The sequence below is a fragment of the Mycothermus thermophilus genome (genome assembly GCF_041956435.1).
Source record: "Mycothermus thermophilus strain CBS 625.91 unplaced genomic scaffold VTJ04scaffold_3, whole genome shotgun sequence".
NCBI classification, from domain to species: Eukaryota; Fungi; Ascomycota; class Sordariomycetes; order Sordariales; family Chaetomiaceae; genus Mycothermus; species Mycothermus thermophilus.
Window position 1 is genome coordinate 2,712,368 of NW_027191429.1, and position 19,772 is coordinate 2,732,139.

The 19,772-nt window shown below is 56.2% G+C and overlaps 8 protein-coding genes and 1 non-coding gene across 9 annotated transcripts; 6 read left to right on the forward strand and 3 right to left on the reverse strand.

Moving 5' to 3' along the window:
* Nucleotides 1–136: 136 nt before the first annotated feature.
* Nucleotides 137–3,000, forward strand: VTJ04DRAFT_5118 (uncharacterized protein; the record flags this gene model as incomplete). The annotated part of the gene is made up of 2 exons (XM_069363199.1): nucleotides 137–2,725; nucleotides 2,800–3,000. The coding sequence occupies 2 exons, from the start codon at nucleotides 137–139 to the stop codon at nucleotides 2,998–3,000; spliced, it is 2,790 nt and encodes a 929-aa protein (XP_069220069.1).
* A 286-nt stretch (nucleotides 3,001–3,286) lies between these two features.
* Nucleotides 3,287–3,496, forward strand: VTJ04DRAFT_5119 (uncharacterized protein; the record flags this gene model as incomplete). Its single annotated transcript, XM_069363200.1, has 1 exon — nucleotides 3,287–3,496. One exon carries the CDS (start codon nucleotides 3,287–3,289, stop codon nucleotides 3,494–3,496), a length of 210 nt encoding a protein of 69 aa, XP_069220070.1.
* Nucleotides 3,497–4,035: 539 nt separating this feature from the next.
* Nucleotides 4,036–4,254, forward strand: VTJ04DRAFT_5120 (uncharacterized protein; the record flags this gene model as incomplete). The annotated part of the gene is made up of 1 exon (XM_069363202.1): nucleotides 4,036–4,254. One exon carries the CDS (start codon nucleotides 4,036–4,038, stop codon nucleotides 4,252–4,254), a length of 219 nt encoding a protein of 72 aa, XP_069220071.1.
* An 86-nt stretch (nucleotides 4,255–4,340) lies between these two features.
* On the reverse strand, nucleotides 4,341–7,193 carry VTJ04DRAFT_5121 (uncharacterized protein; the record flags this gene model as incomplete). The annotated part of the gene is made up of 4 exons (XM_069363203.1): nucleotides 4,341–4,505; nucleotides 4,593–4,739; nucleotides 4,808–6,995; nucleotides 7,060–7,193. 4 exons carry the CDS (start codon nucleotides 7,191–7,193, stop codon nucleotides 4,341–4,343), a joined length of 2,634 nt encoding a protein of 877 aa, XP_069220072.1.
* Nucleotides 7,194–8,386: 1,193 nt separating this feature from the next.
* VTJ04DRAFT_5122 (uncharacterized protein) lies at nucleotides 8,387–10,769 on the forward strand (the record flags this gene model as incomplete). Its single annotated transcript, XM_069363204.1, has 2 exons — nucleotides 8,387–10,321; nucleotides 10,392–10,769. The coding sequence occupies 2 exons, from the start codon at nucleotides 8,387–8,389 to the stop codon at nucleotides 10,767–10,769; spliced, it is 2,313 nt and encodes a 770-aa protein (XP_069220073.1).
* A 760-nt stretch (nucleotides 10,770–11,529) lies between these two features.
* Nucleotides 11,530–11,624, forward strand: VTJ04DRAFT_t57. Its single transcript has one exon. It is a non-coding gene; the product is annotated as a tRNA-Glu (tRNA).
* A 1,713-nt stretch (nucleotides 11,625–13,337) lies between these two features.
* VTJ04DRAFT_5123 (uncharacterized protein) lies at nucleotides 13,338–14,369 on the forward strand (the record flags this gene model as incomplete). The annotated part of the gene is made up of 3 exons (XM_069363205.1): nucleotides 13,338–13,371; nucleotides 13,428–14,267; nucleotides 14,335–14,369. 3 exons carry the CDS (start codon nucleotides 13,338–13,340, stop codon nucleotides 14,367–14,369), a joined length of 909 nt encoding a protein of 302 aa, XP_069220074.1.
* Nucleotides 14,370–15,235: 866 nt separating this feature from the next.
* Nucleotides 15,236–16,084, reverse strand: VTJ04DRAFT_5124 (uncharacterized protein; the record flags this gene model as incomplete). The annotated part of the gene is made up of 2 exons (XM_069363206.1): nucleotides 15,236–15,727; nucleotides 15,869–16,084. The coding sequence occupies 2 exons, from the start codon at nucleotides 16,082–16,084 to the stop codon at nucleotides 15,236–15,238; spliced, it is 708 nt and encodes a 235-aa protein (XP_069220075.1).
* Nucleotides 16,085–17,586: 1,502 nt separating this feature from the next.
* Nucleotides 17,587–18,335, reverse strand: VTJ04DRAFT_5125 (uncharacterized protein; the record flags this gene model as incomplete). The annotated part of the gene is made up of 2 exons (XM_069363207.1): nucleotides 17,587–18,069; nucleotides 18,132–18,335. 2 exons carry the CDS (start codon nucleotides 18,333–18,335, stop codon nucleotides 17,587–17,589), a joined length of 687 nt encoding a protein of 228 aa, XP_069220076.1.
* Nucleotides 18,336–19,772: the final 1,437 nt, after the last annotated feature.

Below are 19,772 nucleotides of genomic sequence, written 5' to 3' on the forward strand. Positions count from 1 at the left end.
TTCTCCTTCCAAGGTCCTCGTCTTATTCTTCAATTCCTCATCGACCGAGTCTTCCAAACACCCCTGAATGTCCTCCACTCGGTAGCAGCAAGATCCTTTTCTTTCCAACCTCGACCTCAACATCCCGACGCCCACCATGTCTCGGAACCAAGATCCTCGGTACGACCCCGATCCTCCAATACCCACCTACGAAGAAGCCATCGCCGCCGGCAGCGCATACCACCGCGAATACGATCTCCGAAACGATGCCTCCCAGGGCGAGAACGAGGGCCAGTCCCTCCTGACCTCCCGATCACACCATGACCCGTCATCATCATCTTCCCAGAACCCCCCGCGGGGCCGCCGGCCGCGGGGGTACCGTCCGCCGACCGTCGAAACCGACGACGAGAGCAGCCTGCTCAGTTCATCTGACTCCGACGACTCGGACACCGAGCGCGAGGCCGCCCAGGTGCGCCGCGAGATGCAAGAAATGGAGATCGACGACTCCGAAGTCCACCGGCGCGCGCGCTCGTCCTGGGGCAAACGGATCGGCCGGTTCTCATTACCGCAATGGCGATGGAAGTGGAGGTGGCGGTTACCGTCGCTGCGGAGGAGTCGCGGTTCTGGAAGCGGGAGTGGCGATGGTCAGACGGCGGGCGACAACTCAGGGACAACATCAGGGTCAGGTACGGGCAACGCGACGGAAGCCGAAGCCGAGAGGAGATGGGTTTTCTGGCGGCCGCCAAGTCTGCCGAAGCTGGGCAGCAGCGAGCTGTTCCTGCTTATCGCGCGCACTATGGCCCTCTTGATGCTGCTGGCCTTCGTCTACCTGCTCTTCGCGAGCGACATCTTCAGCGGCGTCGCTCGCCGCATGGGCAGTCGCATGTTCGACCCGGAGAGCGTGCGCATGCACGTCCAAGGCAGCGTCAACCCGCAGAGGATACGCGACCACCTCAAGCACTTCAGCAGCTATGCCCACGTCGCGGGTACCGCCGGCGACTTCGCACTGATGGAGGACACCGAAATGCTCTTCCAAAAGTACGGCCTCGAGGGCGTCACTCGGGATGTGTATCACGTCTACTTGAATTACCCTAAGGCTGGCGGTCGGGTGGTTGAGCTGCTGGGGAAAGACGGCAAGCCGACCTGGTCGGCTAAGATTGAGGAGGAGGACACGGGTGGTCTGAGCGCTGGCCGCCAGACCTTCGCGTTCCACGCCCACTCCAAGACCGGAGAGGTCAAAGGCCCGCTGGTGTATGCCAATTACGGTTCCAAGGCCGACTTCCAGGCGCTCAAGGATAAGGGCGTCGACACCCACGGCGCCATCGCTTTGGTGCGACACCACGGTTCGCAACCGGATCTCGCGCTCAAAATCAAGGCTGCCGAGGAGGCTGGGTTCATCGGCTGCATCACCTACACCGACCCTGCTGATGACGGTTTTGTGAAGGGACCCGCCGCACCGATTGGGCGTTTCCTGCCGGCCGACGGAGTCCGGCGCGGCTCCGTGAGCTTGCGCAATTGGGTCCTGGGTGATCCGCTGACTCCCGGTTGGGAGAGCAAGGAGAGCATGCCTCGCATGAAGCTCGACCAAGCCAAGGGACTGCCGAAGATCCCCAGCCTTCCCCTGGCCTGGCGCGACGCGAAGCCCTTGCTGCAGGCGCTGAAGGGGTTCGGTACGAAGGTGCCGGAAGGCTGGGAAGGCGGCGTGCCTGATGTGTCTGAATGGTGGACAGGCAATTCTTCGTCGCCCGTCGTCCGGCTCATGAACGATCAGGATGAAGTCGAAAAGCAACCAATTTGGAACGTCTACGGCTACATTGTCGGCATCGAGCAGCACAAGAAGAAAGTCATCATCGGCAACCACCGCGACTCTCTCTCCTCTGGCGCGGTCGACGCCCATTCTGGCACCGCTGTCATGATGGAAATCGTCCGCATCCTCGGTGACCTCGTCTCGCGCGGCTGGCAGCCCCTGAGGACCATTGAGTTCGCTTCGTGGGACGGCTCCGAGTACAACCTAGTCGGTTCGACCGAGTATGTCGAACAGCACGAAGACATCCTGCGCGACAACGCCATCGCCTACATCAACCTCGACCGCATCGCCACGGGCCGCTCTTTTCGCGCCTCTGGTTCCCCTGCCTTCCGCACCCTCCTCCTGCAGGTCTTGAACCGCGTCTCCGACCCCCACTACAACGCCACCCTGCGCGACCTGTGGCTCAAACGGCAGGGCGACATCGACGCCCCGGGTATCGACTCCGACTACGCCCCTTTCCAGGACATCGTCGGCACCTCGTCTCTCGACATCCGCTTCGAGGCAGACACGGGCGACCCGTACCCCGCCATGTCCAACCACGGCAACTTCGACCTCGTCGAGCGGATCCTCGACCCGGGCTTCGTGTACCACACCCTCACGGCCCAAATCCTGGGGCTGCTGGTCCTCGAGCTCGCCGACGCGCCCATCGTGCCGCTCGACCTGGCCCCGTACGCGGACAATCTCGTACGGTGGGGTGGGCAGCTCGAGACGTGGGCCGGCAAGATGGGCGCCCCGGAGCCCGGGCTCATGCTCAACAACCTCCGCATGGCGACGCGCCAGGTGGCGCACGCGGTGAGAGAGTTCAGGAAGTTTGAGGCGACGTGGGAAAGCACGGTCCTCTCGGACGGAGGGTGGGAGCCGAATATGATGGGCAGGCAGAGAATGGATTATAACTCGAGATTGGCGAGGTTTGAGACGAATTTGTTGAATTCTGATGGGGTATGTTGATTTTCTTTCTTTTGGTTTCTCTCAAGGATATCAGTACTAACACCTCCCCTTTTCCCCCTCCCCAGATTCTCCCCGACAGGAAACAGTTCAAACACGTCGTCTTCGGCCCGCTTCCCTGGCCGCCCAGCTCCCACCCCAACAACGACCCCCCTTACTTCCCTGCCGTTCGCGACGCGATCCTTGCCAAGAACTGGACCGCGGCGCGCATCGCGGCGGATCAGGTGGCGACTGTCCTGCAGGCTGCGGCGGACGGGTTGTCGAAGTAGCCTTCCCCCGACCACCGGGGTACGGGATTGAGAGATGTGAATAGAAGCTTCAAGCAAGCCGACAGGTCGATTCAGTCATAACCCCGCGGCTGAGCCAGAGGCTGGTTTGTGGGGAGGTGCATGCCATGGCACCCGGCCTGCCGCTGTGTTGTGTGTCGAGATGGTAGGTCGCCTCGCCCGCCTGAGACGGGTAGGAGGAGAGAAAGCGAGACATGGTGTCTCCACTGCGACAAGGTCGTCTACCGAAGTTGAATGAGAATGTGGTCCATCAAATCAAGAGACGGTGATGTTGATGCCACAGCAAAATGCCGGCCGGGCCTCGGGCCTGGAATGGACGGAAGTGGGACAGCAGCGGTGGGTTGGTTGGCTGTATTGGGAACCCAACAGCGGTTTTATTACGGATCAGGTTGGCATGAAAGATGTTGCTCCAGCGATCATCGCATTGACACCTTGCTTCTTGCGCATCACGTCGTTAATTAAGTCGACATCCGGTTGATCTAGGCCGGCGGGTGTATTAACTCGCAAGACCTCCAGACCGGGGGAGGTTGTGGAACTGGGTAAACATAGGATAGACGTCGGGGTTGGGGTTGGGGGTTTCTCTCTCTTATTATCTTCGTTTTGGGTTACTACTACCAACCTACTGAATCTTTTCCATTATCGTATTGGTTTTCGCGTTACTACCTCGTTTCCATTCACGGACATGTACTTACAGTCAGTCAGCAATCGGGTGGTGGTGGGTTGGTCGGTCATTTGTTGTTGTTGGCATCGCATTGGCGTTCTGTTTTGTTATTGGGGTTCCTCTCGTTTCAACACAATGTGTTTTTCCTTGTTGTCTCTTTCCTGGTTTCCTCCCTGTCGAGATAGTTCTCCTGCTGCCAATATATACTTCCTTAGAGTCATTCCTAGTCCAGTTGTTCCTATTTTGGTCATCGTCAATGCTCTCAAGTTGATGCTTAGCCGTATGGGTGGTCTGTCCCTCATCACCGACCGTTCAGATCACCGGAATAAGTCGGCCTCACAACGGTATGATCCCACATGCGTGTAGCGAAGGAATGCATTGCCTCGATGCATAAGTGCCGGATATATACAGTCCTATGTAATTTTTATGGAAAACAGCACGATCCTCCCGCTACCCTCCAGACGTCATCTCTGCTCCTCGCATTAATACCAAAAATTCACCACACCCTCCCCAATTTGAAGCTGATCCCTCTCCCACACACAAACGCGCTGGGTATACAATACATCCGGACCTAAACTCAACGTCCAACACATCGCTAAGCGAATCCATCCCCCCGCTGTTCGCATCAGCCTCATCCCCTATCGACACAACAGAAAGCACATCATTTCGGCGTTAGGACGACGCCTTCATATTCCTTGCTCCGGATGAGCTCCAACGTCTGCATGAAGTGCTTCCTGCTGGCTTCGATGTTGGCCGAATCTTGCTGGTTGGTAGCCAGGTTGGAATGGATGAGTTCGATGAGGCCGTTGAGGTATTTCGTCGTGACCTATGGGAACAGTTAGTCTCAGATCATCATCAAAGGATTTGCGAAACGGCTAATGGAATATGGTGCTGTAGTGGGGAATAAACTGACCGATTCATTCTTCTGGTCAAAGTAGTAGACATAGCGGTCGAGAATCTCGACGAACAGCTCGATGGACGTGGCCGTCTCCATGCACGAGTCTGCCACGCGGAGAGCACGCTGGAGACACTCAAGGACGCGCTTTCCGTCGCGGTACAACTGATCATGATAGTCAGCATCAACATTCCATTTCAACAGCAAACCTGAGAAGGCAGAATCAAGCTCACCTCGGTCTCCTCCGTCTCCCCATTCGCCGCAATCGGCGTCGCCCACCACAAATGACTCGCCAGGTACACCGCCCTGCACTGGTCAGGCTTGCGCAGCAGCTTACTCGCGTGTTGCGCGCATTTGGTGATGAGCGTATCATAGTTCTCCCTCCCAAAATTGCGCGTGCGGTGCAGTGCGCTCGCGATCACGCACACGGCCTGGAACTGAGCCTTGGAGTCGCTGATGGCCTCTTCGTACACTGTGAAGGCCTGCGCAAAGAACTCGTACGCGACCTCCTCGAACCCCGTGGCGTCCGCAACCTGGCCGCATTCGCAGAAGAGACGCAGTGACAGCTCGGCGGCGCCAGACCCGTTAACACGGGTATACAGGGTGGAGATGGCGGAATGCAGGAACTTGAAGAGAGCAGAGGATTGCGAGGACCAATTGTCGTCATAGTGCTCGCGGGCTTTGAAACGCCGCGCGAGCTTGAGACCGGCGGTGATGAGCGGGGGCGTGGTAGTGCGGATGCGCTCGTTGCCTTCGGCGTAGGCTTTGCGGGTCATCTGCAGGAGACGGAACTGCGTATCGTTATCTTCGGCTTGAATGAGGTGTACCAATCTGGCCAGCCAGCCCTGCTCTTCCAAGGTCTCGTCGGTCTCAAGGGCGCGGGCCCGAGGCTGCACAACGCCGGGGTACCCGGCAGGCGGCTGGGAGCCTTCTTTGATGAGAACCTTGAGAACCTCGAGGACGTTCTCAAGCTGAGTTGGTGTTGAGATGAGAGTCCGGTTGTTCAGCAAAGTCTTGGCGACTTCGCCAGCGACAGCTCTCCTGGTTGGGTATGTTTGAGATTGGAACAAGGAAACGTAAGTGGGAAGCGCGAGGGCAGTGAAGATGGACACGTATCGCCTCAACGGACTCCTGAGGAGCGCAAGCAGGCTTTGTTGTGCCGGCTGCGAGTGCAGGTCGGCGCTGTTGGCATGCTCCTTGACCTTGGCATGAGCGTAGTCGAGGATCTGGTCGACGTAGTCGAGTCTCTCTGGGTAAATGTTGAGAGCGAGGTTCGTAAGAGATACACACAAGGCAATTGTATCTTGGATGGGGAGGTGCTGGGCCTGGACGAGGTGCTTGACCTGGCCAAAAAAGATCTCGTACAACGGCACGTCTTCCGGAATGCCTCTGCGCTTCTTGACCGGCCGTTCCTCGTCGCCATTCGTTGCAGTTGCTTCGGTTTCGGCGGTGGACACGGCAGTTTCTGCCGTCGATACCGCATCGTCACCAGCCCCGTTCTGGGTACCTGAAGCCTCTGGAGCCGTAGACTCCGCTGAGCCTTCGCCACTCGTAGATCCCAGACTGACCTTCCCCAGGAGTTTGGCCAAGGCTTCCTCTTCCAACTTTGCCCGATCTTCTTCGGGCTCGTTTTGGGATTCGCGCTCGGCATACTGAGACAGGCGGTCCATGAGGCCGATAACAATGGCTTTGACGTTCACATGCGGGTTAAGTCGCGAGACAGCACCCAAGAACTGGTCCAGGGTATGCAGGTGAAACTCGTCGGGGAAGACTTGGGTGATGACCTCGAGGAGGTACTCTTGAGCCAAGACATCACGACACTGGACGACTTGCTCAAGTAAGGGGCCAAGAATTCCATTCTTGTACGTCTGGAGGTCAACGAGATGGCTGAGCCGAACCAAGTTACTGCCCACCAACAACTGCAGCTCTTTCCGCTCTTGTGTCCTCTGCTCGCGCTCGCGGGAGTGACCCTGGTGCTGCAAGCGGACCCAGAGCTTGTTCATCTCGACAAAGTTGGTGAGAATGAAGTTGATGGAATCCTGCAGGCTGCCCTCGGGGCCATCAGAGTCGCCGGTCGGCAGATAGTCACGCGCCTGTCCGAGCAGGTAGTAGCGGAGGAACAGGCCACGGATGGGGTGTTGGACACCACGGCTCATGTCCATCATGTCCTTCATCAGCTCCTTAACTGGTGCGCCCTCGATGGACATGTAAGCGGTGCCCACTGTGATCATCAAGTAGAGGCGGGGAACGATATTGCCGGCATATTGGACGAGCTCGTACAGGTCGGCGAGGTGGTTCACGGGGTGGTTCTCCTTGAGGTGGACGGAGAGATAACGGAGGGCATCGAAGACGGCCATGTAGAGCTCGTAATATTGCTTCGGGCCGAGGCTGCTTGTCCGGAGCTCAGAGACGAGGGTAGAGCTGGAAAGGAAGTGCGTCAGCGATGGTGGCTCATGGGTATTCTCGGGATTGGAATCGAGCGCACCAGCATTTGAGGGCGTCCATGAGCTTCCCTGGAGTATCCAGGCACTTGCGCATCAAGGCCGTCTGTTGGCGCACGGCGATGAGAGCATCTTCCAGGAGACGAGCCTGGTCCTCGGGCGGCGCTGGGGTTGACATGGTGGTGGTTGTTCTTGGTCAAGTCTTATGAGTTGAGGGTTGACAAGCAGGTGGACATTCGAGATGGAGTGGCCGCAGAGGAATGCTGGGCGCTCAGGTGGTGTGGTGGAGGTGATGGACGTCGCGAATATCCGGATGGGCGGGGCCTGACGTAGGAGCTGGAAATGGACCTCTCAAACCTCGACGGGACGCCAAAGAAGCAATGCGCAACAAGTCGAAATGGACGGCAAGTCCCCAACGAGCGCTGGAAAGCAAGCAAGCAGGTTTGCTGATGCGGCAGCTGGACGTCAGTTGCGGGAGCAAGCGGCAGTGGCTGGAGCTTACTCCACCAGCCCGACCCCCCTGCCACTTGGCCCACTCGGAGAGGGGCTGGTTTCCATTCTTGGAAGCTCGTAGATTATGTAATCTACACGTGCAACGCAATCAACGTCACCTCTTCGTGGACAACCCGCAAGTCAACAACAACAGGTGCGACTTTCATTGTCATCTCACTTCACGTCCCTGTTTCCTAGGTCTGAGGTCATTTTCAGCTACCGAGGCCAGCGTGCAGATGAAATGGCTGATTAAAGTCAAGAAAAGCATTGAATTGGGGGAGCGTGGGATAACAGAAAACAAATGGAACAATCCATTCTTTTGCCTTTTCTGCTTCACTCATCATCCTGCGCCTACTCTTCCCGTTATTCTGTTTTCTTTTCTCCTGCAGTAAAGAACAAGGGAAAATTGGCAAAATAAAGACAAACGAACAATTTCGTGAAACCCGACAGTCACAATTCAGAAGAAAGAAGTGCTTGAGAGAATGATAGAACGTTGGTTGCGCTGCTGCATGATTGGGAGTTCAAAGACATGCAACAAAAGTCATCAACAATGGACTCATGTCCATTATTGTTGTCCAACAACCGTCATTTCTCTCCTGCTCCCCGTCTACTCTGAACCCGCAGGACCTAACTGACACACCCTTCTACCCCGTAGTCCTCACTTCGACCACACCCGACTAAGGCTTCTCATGTCTTTCCGTCAGCGAACTCATTTCCTCCTCTTCCAGCTCACTTGTTAGGCTGGGCTCGCAAATGTCTGGACCATCTCGAGCCAAAGCCGCGAGATTGATGACACGACTTAAGCCTTATCCTCCTCGTCATCAGTACCGCCCTTCAGACGCTCCCCGCCCCAGTTCTTCAGACGCTATGGATGCCCCCATGGCCGACAATGCATCAGGCGCAGCGCCTTCGAGGTCGTCATCGTCGACACCGCCCATCCCATCGACCCTCCCCACAAACCATCCTGTCGGCATCAACAACAGCAAGACGTCTCTGAATGCCGACGGTTATCGGGAGATCCTCGACGTCATTGATCGCCTGAGACAGCATGGATTGAACCGTTACGTTGACCTTCCTCAGATCATCGTCTGCGGTGACCAGTCATGCGGGAAGAGCTCTGCTCTTGAGGCCATCTCGGGCATGTCATTTCCATCCAAGGACACGCTCTGCACTCAGTTCGCGACCGAGCTCATCCTTCGCCGCAGCTCGCGGTGCGGCATCGACATCAAAATCATCCCCAACCCTCACCGGAGTACCGCCGAGAAGGAGAGGCTTCAAGCCTTCAGCTACACCGTCACGGAAGAGCTTGATCTCGCCAGGGTCATCGAAGAGGCCAAAGGTGCCATGTGCCTTAACGGCGGCTCGAAGGTTTTCAGCACTGATGTCCTCCACGTCGAGATCTCGGGGCCCAACCAACCTCATCTCACACTCGTCGACCTCCCCGGCCTGTTTCTCGCCGGTAACAAGGATCAATCCGAGCAGGACGCCGAGATGGTTGAGAAGCTTGTCCTCTCATACATGTCCAATCCTCGCACAATCATCCTTGCCGTCGTGTCCGCCAAGAGCGACTTCGCCGTCCAGCAAGTCACTCGCCTCGCCCGCTCTCAAGACCCGCGGGGCAGCCGCACCATGGGCCTCATCACCAAGCCTGACACTCTGGACCGGGGCTCCGAGAGTGAGCGTTTCTACGTCGAACTCGCGCAGAACAAGGACGTCAAGTTCCAGCTGGGCTGGCACGTGCTTCGGAACCGCTCATTCGCGGAGCGCAACGCCTCTCCAGCCGTCCGCGACGCCAACGAGGAGGCGTTCTTCGCCTCGGGCGTGTGGGCCTCGGCTCTCAAGCCTGACCAGCTCGGCGCCGCCGCTCTGCGCGTCCGTCTAAGCAAGGTCCTCTGGCAGCAGATCATGCGCCAGCTCCCCGCCGTCAACGATGACGTGATGAAGGGGATCGACGAGTGCAGGGCCATCCTGTCGCGGCTGGGCCCTGCGCGCGTCACCACCGATGACAAGCGTCACTATCTCCTCCATGTCAGCTCGCGGTTTTCCGAACTTGCCAAGGCTGCTGTCGACGGCATTTACACCGACCCCTTCTTCCGGACTTCGCGGAGTCATCGCCTGCGCGCCATCGTGCAGAACACCTTGTCGGCGTTTGCCCGGGAGATCAGTCTCAACGGCCATGCGGTGACCATCGTTGAGGACGACGAGGTTCTAGAGGTCAGACCGGGCGGCATGGAGGTCGACGACGAGCGCAGGAAGATTACCCGGGCTGCGTTCATTGAGAGCGTGCGCGAGCTCATGCGGGAGAGCCGCGGCCGGGAGTTACCGGGAACTTACAAACCCCTGATCGTCGCGGAGCTGTTCAGCAAGCAGTGCAAGCCGTGGCAGGGGATGGTGCGCAAGCTCCAGGAGAAAGTGTTCCAAACCGCCGTCGAAGTAGTCACGGCCATGTTGGGAAACACAATGGGCGACGCCGGGGCCGCGCAGAGACTTTTTCACCAAGTTCTCAAGCCGGCGCTCATGAGCCTCAAGGTTGACCTTCAGGTGAAGGCCGCCGAGATTCTGCGTCCGCACCTCTCCGGACATCCCATCACGTACGACCCGTCCCTGATGGAGAACGTGCGCCAGGCCCAAGTTGTACGGAGGCGCCAGCAAATGGAGCAGCGCGTGAAGCAGTTCTTCCAGGCCACCATGTTGCCTTTCGGAATCTGCACGCACAAGTTTGACATGCACCGGCTTCTGGATGAACTAGCGAACGTTGCAGAGCCGGATATGGATACCTACTCGTGCTCGTTGGCGGTGGAGGCATACTACAAGGTGAGGCGGACATTTGCCCAGAAATTCACCAATGGAAACCGTCACTAACAAGGATCACGTACTGTACCAGGTGGCCCTACGGAACCTCATCGATGCTCTCAGCACCCTCGCCATCGAGGGTACCTTCATCCAACGCATCCCGAGCATCTTCACGCCTCAGACCGTCTGCGGGCTGGACAACGGCGTAGTGGAGTATGTCGCCAGCGAGAGCCCCGAGGCGGCGGCGGAGCGGGCCCAGGCCACTGCCAAGTTGGCTGTCTTGGAGGAAGCGTTGGTTGAGCTCCATCGCTGCGGTTCTTTTGTCGCCGGGTTTGGATCTGCGGGCATGAGCGCTGGTTTGGGTGGGCCGCCAGACGTTGCGGGCAGGAGACACGGGACGCAGCAGCAACAACAGCAACAACGGTCAGGGGCAGGGGCTAGTGGCGGGGAGGTGGCCATGGATCTGTGAAGTCATGAGAACATGAGGTTGGAGTGTCTGTGGGATTCTTGGGTGGTGGTTTCGATGGTATTTTTCCGGGGGTTTTGCTGGTATGGCGATGCTGCTGGCCAATATCAACGGAAGTGGTTTGTATGCACGGAGTAATGCGGGTGGGAGATACCCACGTTGCGATGGGACATGTCTCGGGTAGCCCACGGACTGTAGTCAAGAATCTTTGGGACATGTGCATTCATGCAAGAAATTTGTCAAAAAGCTGTGAAACAGAACGTCTGACCCAGCCCAACTTGAAGCGCCAGGTTGTGTACCTCGAGCCGCAATAGGTCTCGGGACGCAAGCTCTACCACGCCTATCTCCTGAGTATTGGAAGTAGGCACTGAAGCCTCACTTTACGAGTATCCTGTATTCCCATGATATGTAGTGACATAAGTTTTGGTGATCTGACTGCTCGAAAGGTCCATGTTAGAAGGTCAGGAGGGCTGATCATCGCCGTCTTGGAGGTTGAGTTTTGGCTGGATTGGGTGTCGCTGGGGTCAACTTGGCGGATCAGCAACGTCACTTTTAAACAGCACTATCGCCAATGCGTAGGGCATCTGAGTAGACACTATTGGGTAACTTTAACCTTTGTCTCTCTTTCGTCGTCAATGCAAACCAAGTCGTGTCTCTCTTTGGTGGTTGGACGTGGCAATACCAACCGACCCTACGATGCCCTTTATCTTGCTCCGCTTGGCTGTTCCGTCTCAACCAATCGGAAACCACACACGATGGTCCATCGGGTATGGTGTAGCGGTAACATCGTTGACTCTCAACTGTTCCAACAGTTGACTGCTCTCTCAACAGCCCCGGGTTCGACTCCCGGTATCCGAGTCACTCTTTTTTTTTTGTCCTTCCAATTTCTTTTCCATGTCTGCCATCTCTTTCCAATTTCATGCTTCAGGAGCTGTTGTGATTTCACAGTTTGTCCAGACTCAAAGGAATCATGTTACCATCTTGACTTCCTAATCGGCTCCCGCCTCAGGCAGACATTCTCGAGACACTGATCTTCCCGTCTCCCAGGTCCTAGTCCTTTTCGCCCAGTTTCTTCACGACAACACGACTGCATGGGATCCCTCACTGACAAGCTTGGGCATTGGCTATCAAAATCGCGCCACCAAGTCGGAGTTTGAGGTCCGATATTCCTCACACCGAACATCACCTTGTCGAATCAGCCACCTACGTTTTCCTCTCGCCAGCGCCTCCACGGTTGCAGTTAGGCACCTCGTCGTCGCCGTCCAGCCCTACGATGCTGAACATGTGGCTGACCTTGGGGGCCAAAAGGTCATGGCAGAGTGGCTTTCCAGCATCGTTCCACGGTCACGGGAGAGTGACACAATTTGGCATTCGCATGCGATGCAACCCAAAGTCATGGCGGCCGTCGTTTACCGTGCAATCCCGCTTCTTCTTGCTGTTGGTGTCGAGGCAGTCCGGGTTGGGGGCCAAACACGGAGCGGAACCTAGAAGCTCTGGAAGCTCGAAACGGCCCACCCAGGAACGGGGTTTTGGGTTTTGGGAGGATTCTCGGCTAAGGGCATGGGAGGTGGCCGTGTCCATGTGGCACAAAACATGCGACCTAAACTTAGCCTCCAAGCCGCCCTAGGTATCAACCGCCAAGTATCAGCCATGAGCTTAGCTTAGCGGATCTTCGCAGGCATCATCAGACTCCAGCAGATCGTCAAACCCCGGACCCTGGAGGGAAATCATCGAAACGCCGAGCGACTCATCCGACGTCACCGCCCCGCCCCCCGACGTTTCGACTTGGTTTCGATCTCTTTGATCAATTCTGTCATCCCATTATCACATCCGCATTGGTCCTTATCTGAGGAAAGAAAACTGGCAGATTCGGCGACCTGGGGGCAGGCCAAAAATGGCAGGCCCTCTTTTACACCTTGACCATGTTTTGGTGTTCTTGAAGCATCATCGGAGTTGGCCAAGCCGTTGACATGGCCTGCATGAATGTTCTTCATGTCTCGGTGCTCACACCACCACTCAAGAGATATCTGGCAACGACAGAAATGCCTTGGCATAGACTATTGACTATCATGGTGTCCAGACGGGCATGTCATCCTCAATGCAACCCCATTTGTGAGGCTTTCACCAGCTATCTGGATGCCTGGCCTCAAACTACTTCCCGTTCCCTGGCCCCCACCACCTATCTTCATGTGGGCATACCAGCGCCAGCACGCGAAACTCCAGACCATGAGCCCCTTGGGGTCTGAGGTGAGCCCTAGCCGTCACCGTCTCATGAGTCTCTGCCAGCATCGCCACGATGGTAGAAACTTATAATGCTCGCACTTGGCTTGACTCAATGGCCATTATGTCCAGACTGTTTCGTGGCCAGGGGAAAGGACATTGGAAACGGCGTATTCGCCGCTTGTGAATATCCTTTGTACGGACTACACTCATCACGACTACTACTGCCTCACTCCTTGGCCGCATCATTGCCGCTCTGCTTGGTCCGAGACCTGGTCTTGGTTGTTGCATTTGATCCGGTATTTTCTCGTCTTCATATACATTCCTTTTGTCCCTTTTCTAGTTACCATCATGGTATCCTTGGGCTTCCATCAGTTGTTTCTATGTCCGTTTCCCCTAGCTGAACCCTAGACCAGAACATACAAGCTGACCTACTTCCAGATTTCGTCGCAGCATCCCTCCCCGCCGCCTCCGCTCTCCCAGCCCTTGCTCCCAAAGACACCACCTCGCAAGAGTACATCGCCAATGGCGTCCCTCTCCGCATCATGCCTCTCGGGGCATCCATCACCTACGGCATGGGCTCGTCCGACAACAACGGCTACCGCGCCGAGCTGCGCAGCATGCTTCTCTCCCCGACCACCAACCTCCCGCACGCCGTCTCCGTCAACATGGTCGGCTCGCGACGAAACGGCGCCATGATCGACAACGACGTCGAAGGCTGGTCCGGGTACCGGATCGACCAGGTCCACGCGGTGGCCAAAGCCTCGGTGCCCGCGTGGAAGCCGAACCTGGTGCTGGTGAACGCGGGCACCAACGACGCTGCGCAAAACCACGACATCCCGCACGCCGGGGAGAGGATGGAGCAGATGCTGGCCGACGTCTGGGTCCTCAGCCCGCGCGCGACGGTGTTGCTGAGCACGCTTCTGCTCAACACCAACGAGGATACGGAGAGGAACGTGGTGGAGATCAATGAGCAGTATGCCAAGCTGGCGGAGAAGCTCAGGGAGGAGGGCAGGAGGATCGTGCTGGTGGACATGCATGGCCCCGAGGGGCCGCTGGCTGAGGATCTGCCGGATAATACCCACCCGTCGGATGAAGGGTACAGGAAGATGGCGAGGCTGTGGTACAAGGGCATCGAGGAGGCGTCCAACATGGGGTTCATCCAGCCGCCGGAGGCCGTGGATGGGCTGCCGGACGACGGCGAGGTGCAATATAGACGCGGCGCAGACGCAAAGGGGGGCGCGGTGGATGCGGCTTGTCACTACCTGTTTGGGATGGGCGGTGCGTGTGATTCGTTGCTTGGTGTTGCTATGGGTGCGGTCGACTTTTCTTCCTCGGGGCCTTCTAGAATGGTTGGGTTGGGTTCCGGTTTGGGTTGGATAAAGGTTTTGGCGTTGGGCTGGGTTGGGATATATTTGTTATGATTTTGGATACCCCGGGCGTTTGGTGCCATGTTTATGATGTTATAAACTCGGATGAACTTCTCGTTGTATCATGAATGGCGCTTGGAGTCCGTGAGTAGACGGAGAATATTGGATAAAAGTCTCTGAAGGCATTCTCGGTACACTGCGGTATCGTTCACGACACGTCTGAATCACCTCGCATCTAGAGACGAGCTGTATGAGTGTATGATCGCTTCGGAAGGCGAAGCTTCGGTGAAGACAAATCACAATCAGGACCAGCGAACGCAGATATCCTACCCGATGGCTCCGTTGAACACGGTCTCACATAAGACAAATGCCGGAGCCGTGGGCAGCAGTAATCCATTCTGATGACCTCATCGCCATTGTCCATGGTGTCACCAACTAAGCTCTCTCATCCATCTTGTATAACGCTGTGCCTTCTCGACAAGGACCTCGGATTTGTAGTGAGAGAGGAAGCTCACTCTCCAACCTCATAGGTTCTACAGCATCCCCACTCGCCGTGTAACCACTGTCTACCGGCGGAGAAATCAAGACCGGCGTGTATCCACTAGATACGAGGGCATACTTCAGTAAGGTGTTTGCTTTTGAATCCTCAATTGCTATAGCACGACCGCTTGTGCCCTGAAACAATATCAAAGGAAAGTAAGAGACATCGCTTGTTCCATTCGGAATACCCATTGACCTCGACGCCTATCAATTCTCCCTTCCATCCCCCAAGCCTCTCTCAAATGACGAGCGTCCAGAAGATGCTGCCACCACCCATCGTGTCGTCACTCATGATCCCAGACTTGCGGCATCTACCAGCCCTGGTGAATCTAAGATGGCTCAGGGAAGTTGCCCAGCCAAAAAGTCCGGACCTTCATGGTGCGCCTCATGCAGATAAAGCGACGAGTAAGGGACCAGTACGCCGCGGCATGTGAGGTCAAACCACCTACAATACACCTGCGTCCGTTCTTCCGGAAATCCCGGGATCAGGCCGCTGTTTTGGCGGTTCAAGGTATACCCGAACAGCGCGACGCCGGCGATCTGGTCTATCACAGACTGGTCTAGGTCTTCTATAGCGCGGGCAATCACCGCCGTTCCCTGATTATATCCGGCTGCTAGGATCGGAGTGTCGGCGCAGAGTTCGTTGGCCCTGTTGAAGAGCTCGATCGCCTTGTCGATGGCGTCTTGCGAGGTGCGGAGAGGGCTCACGCTGTCGATGATGCTTGCTGTGTAAGGGACGCCGACGCCCTGGACCCAGAGGGTGGCATCGTCGGCCATGTTGGCGATCTTGTTCTCGAGGGTTTTGGCAACGAGCGGACCAACGACGACCCCCTGGCGGAGATTTGGTATTACTGTCAGCCATGTCGAGGCATGTTGGATGGGATATGTCATCATCAAGGATGGCGAGACATGGTTTGGGCAGGGAAAGAGAATAGAGCCGGGCAAACTCCGCAATCAAAGAGATGAACGTACCATGTTAAGAAACTCGCTCGTGCCGCGAGCGAAAATGAAGATGGCGGTGGGACAGGATCCAGGATTGCCGTTGACCAGATCATTCCGGACGATGCCTTGCTGGATATGGACATTATGGATTTCGTTGAAAGCTCTGGTATCGTTTCTTCCAACCACAGGGTCGCTGGGCAGCGATGCGGCAAGGCCGGCAGCGCCGAGGATGTGGATGAACTTCATGTTAATCTGTGGGGTGTCCAACTTTCTTGGGTGTGATGGTGACAACCGAATTTCGCCCAGAAGAATGTTCTGCCTCCGCGGTGCGGGTAGAAGAACTGAGGTAGAAATTACAAATGGCAGGAAGTCATGGCTCGTTTTATAGTCTAGTTCTCATCCGATCATCCTTTCATACCGGCTCTATCCTTGGCCACGTCCTTGCGAACATCTCCCGCATTGAGAAAAGGTGACTGACCTTTCAGGCAGTCAAGCCCGTGATCCTCCTCAAGATATCACCATTGCCTGGAAGCCAAATGTGTCGAGAATATTCCTTTCGATCCAGGCTTGATCACGCCTATGTTTCTGCGATCCAGGATCACAGAGATCGTCATCGCGCATGATACTTTGTGCTACCCCCTGAAACCTTCCAGTTCTATCCCTTCGGCGAGAATTTCTGTTTGGAGCATGGCAGCGCTGAGAAGTGGCGGCAAAAACCGACTAACACAACCAAGCTGACGTACTCTATCTGGTTGTAGAGCTTCGAGGGACACAGGTCACAAACGAATCTCGATGCTTGTTCCACATTGGTAACCTAACACGATATTAGTGCCGTGTTCCTTTCACAATGTGAGGTGCTGCTGACCACTGTTCCTCATCAAGGCCGCGCAAGACGCCTATATATTAATCACATGTTTCTTTTCCCGTCTCTCGCTAAGCGGCCATTGGGACGATGAACAACCTTGGAACCATTCCATGAGCTGCGCATTCTTTTTCAAGGTGTTGCTAGACAAGCCCTCGTAGTCTTCCTGTGCTGTGTTGTGATTGATCTCTCGGACTTAATAACTGAACTGGATCATCGTGAGATAATGACTCACTCCTCCAACTCTTCTAGCTCTATTACACGATCCTCGCTGTTACGCATTGTGTCATGGTTCGCCGTGGGAAGACGTCGGAAATTGCGTTTTAGTTGCTCTCATGGCCCTGATTATTCGAGCACATAATAATACTACACTCCAGGGCTGACAGGATGTCAGTCACGTTGTGGGTTCAAGAAGTGATAACAACCTGGAAGGTGGGCAAGTAGCGTCGCCGTTTGGCGCGGACTCAGCGTGGCTGTTTCCGGATGAACACTCCCTGACCTTATACAACTGATCGCCAGGCTGCGGGCCACAAGGTACCTATTGCGCAGTCTTAGCATGTCCAATAATATCGGCAAAACGTGGAGACGGATCATCCAGACCCCAGCACTGCAGATCACATGTAATTGAGCCTTTGGAGAAGTAATTTCTGAGGCAGCGGCCGCAAACCAAAACTCGATTCATAAACAGATATGTGCAGGAGACATCATGATGCTATGTACTGAGGAAAAAGGTCATCACCGTTCATCAGCCTCCGGTCCCAGCCCGGTTTCCATCCACCCATCCAGCCATCGATCAATCCGCCTGCCCAATTCCTGAACCCAATCCCGCCCGGACTCATCCTTTGTTACCTATCCAACCATCTTTCCCTCCAACAACCCATTCTATTTAAGCACGGATGCGATCCCGCAGGAACCTAGCGGCCTCACCGCGCGCCTCGACTGTGTACGACAGATGCGCCGGGGTGATGATGAGCGTGCCGGTGCAGACGGCATCGCCAACATTGCAGAAGATCTTGGTCCGCTCACGGGGGTAGTTGGGGATGGCGCCGCGGTTCTGGAGGTTCTGGGTGTATCCGAAGAGGGCGACGCCCTTGACCTGCTCCTTGACGGCGCCGCTGAGCTCGCTGACGGCGGCGGCGATGAGCGCCGCGCCCTGGCTGTACCCGCCCGCGACGACGGGCGTGTTGGGGCACTTTTGGTTGGCCAGCGCGAACAGCCGCTTGCCCTCGTTGATGTTGGCCTGCGAGGTGCCCCGCGGCAGGAAGTTGGTGGCCAGCGCGGCGTCGTAAGGGCCGCCGACGCCCTGGATCCAGAGGTTCCGGATGGAGGACTCAAGGCCGTTGGCGAGAGCGGGGCCGACGGTGATGCCCTGTTGGATGGGTTAGTGTCATGGTTGATGGAAGGGAAGGGGGAGAGGAGGGATGGACGGACCATGTTGCCTGGCTCGGTCGAGCCGCGGGCAAAGATCAGGATGGCGTCGGGGCAGGCGTTGGCGTTGCCGCGCTCGAGGCCGTTCTCGATGGCTCCGAGCTGCCGGGCAACAAGCTCAGGAGCGGCCGGGGTATGGTTCGAGTCGACAGCGGCAGGGAGAGCAGCAACAAGGCTAGCGGTGCTAAGGATAGCGAAGAACTTCATGTTGGCGACTTTGTTGGTGGAGGATGGTTGGTGTAAGTTGTGGTTGAGGACAGAAGCTGGCTCTGTGCGTGGTCAAATCGGCCCGCGTGTAAAGAAGAAGAGTGTAGAGGGATGAAGAAGGCTGGGTTGACGATGCTCTGCTCGCAGAGGTGGATGGATGCTGATGCTGGTGATGCTGATGAACTGGAGGAGGAATGGCCGTCGAGACGGCCGTTCTTATACACGAATCTTCATGGTGTCTGATGCGAGAACATCTCTGATGTTTGTCCCTCGGCCAGGGCCTCCCCTCGTCGAACACAGCTCCAGCCGAGGTTCGTATGTTCTATGACAAATTCCATCTCAACGTCGAACATCATGATCTTCCGCAAGGACTCCTCTTTGGAGTTTAGCGCTCCGGCGACGTTTCCCACGTGGTGTGTCAAACAACCTTACTGCTGCGAACCCCATCCGGGAGGATCAGGATGATCAGGTTTCAGATCGACGCCAAGTCGCAACAAGCTCCAGCATCACCGATCTTGTAGATTCTCCGAGTGCCTCTAGCGGCCTAGGACCGACAAGTCCCTACATATCACCGCCACTTACGCAACGTCAGCACACACAAACAACCTCGGTATGCAACGGTGATCGAGGACATCTAGGTCATGTATGCCTTCTGTAAGCCCTAATGGGCTAGGATGGGAGTCTTGTTGCGTGGTGGTCACTCTTACATACGTCGCATGCTGCCGTGATAGAGACCTCGCTGAGTTACTACTTCGAGCTTGCCCTTCCAATTTTACAATGGCGATCTTGGTTTTTTGTTTCATGACTCCAGCATCGTTGGAACTCCTTGTTCTATTCCTGGAGGTTGGTGGGGAGAGGTGTGAAGTGGTGATGTTCCAAGACCCCAAGCCTCTAGTTTCTCCGTATGTACCCCAGGTTTCCAGGTTGAACCCCCCTGTCCACATGATGCGCATCATGGACCGGAGTACCCTCTAGACGGGACATGAGTTACACCGTACCAACAACAATTCTCCGGGACGCGGAAAAACATCCCAAGGACTTCCCTAAACAGAGTCCCTTGCGAGTGTGGTATCTGCAGATTGGTAGCATCCGGCATTTGTGGGTGCGGGGGAGGAGACAGGGAGCGGCCGGGGTTCCGAGGTTCTGGGCTGAAGTGAAGTTGAAACGCTGATCTTCCCCATCCACTCCAGCCACGGACAACGCCGACCTCGTAAACCCAGGAAGAAGAAATTCGTGAAACAGACTCAGACTGGCCCCAGCTGTCATCCTTAAGTCATAAAGAAGGCATTCGCTGATTTCCACCTTGGGAATATCTTGAGAGAGGATTCCTCTCAAACGAGTCTAAGTATTCGCCATACTTAACCCCAACCCTCTCTCATGAACACAAACACCCATCCCCTGAATCCCTCAACTTATCCTCAACGCCAGCCATGATCC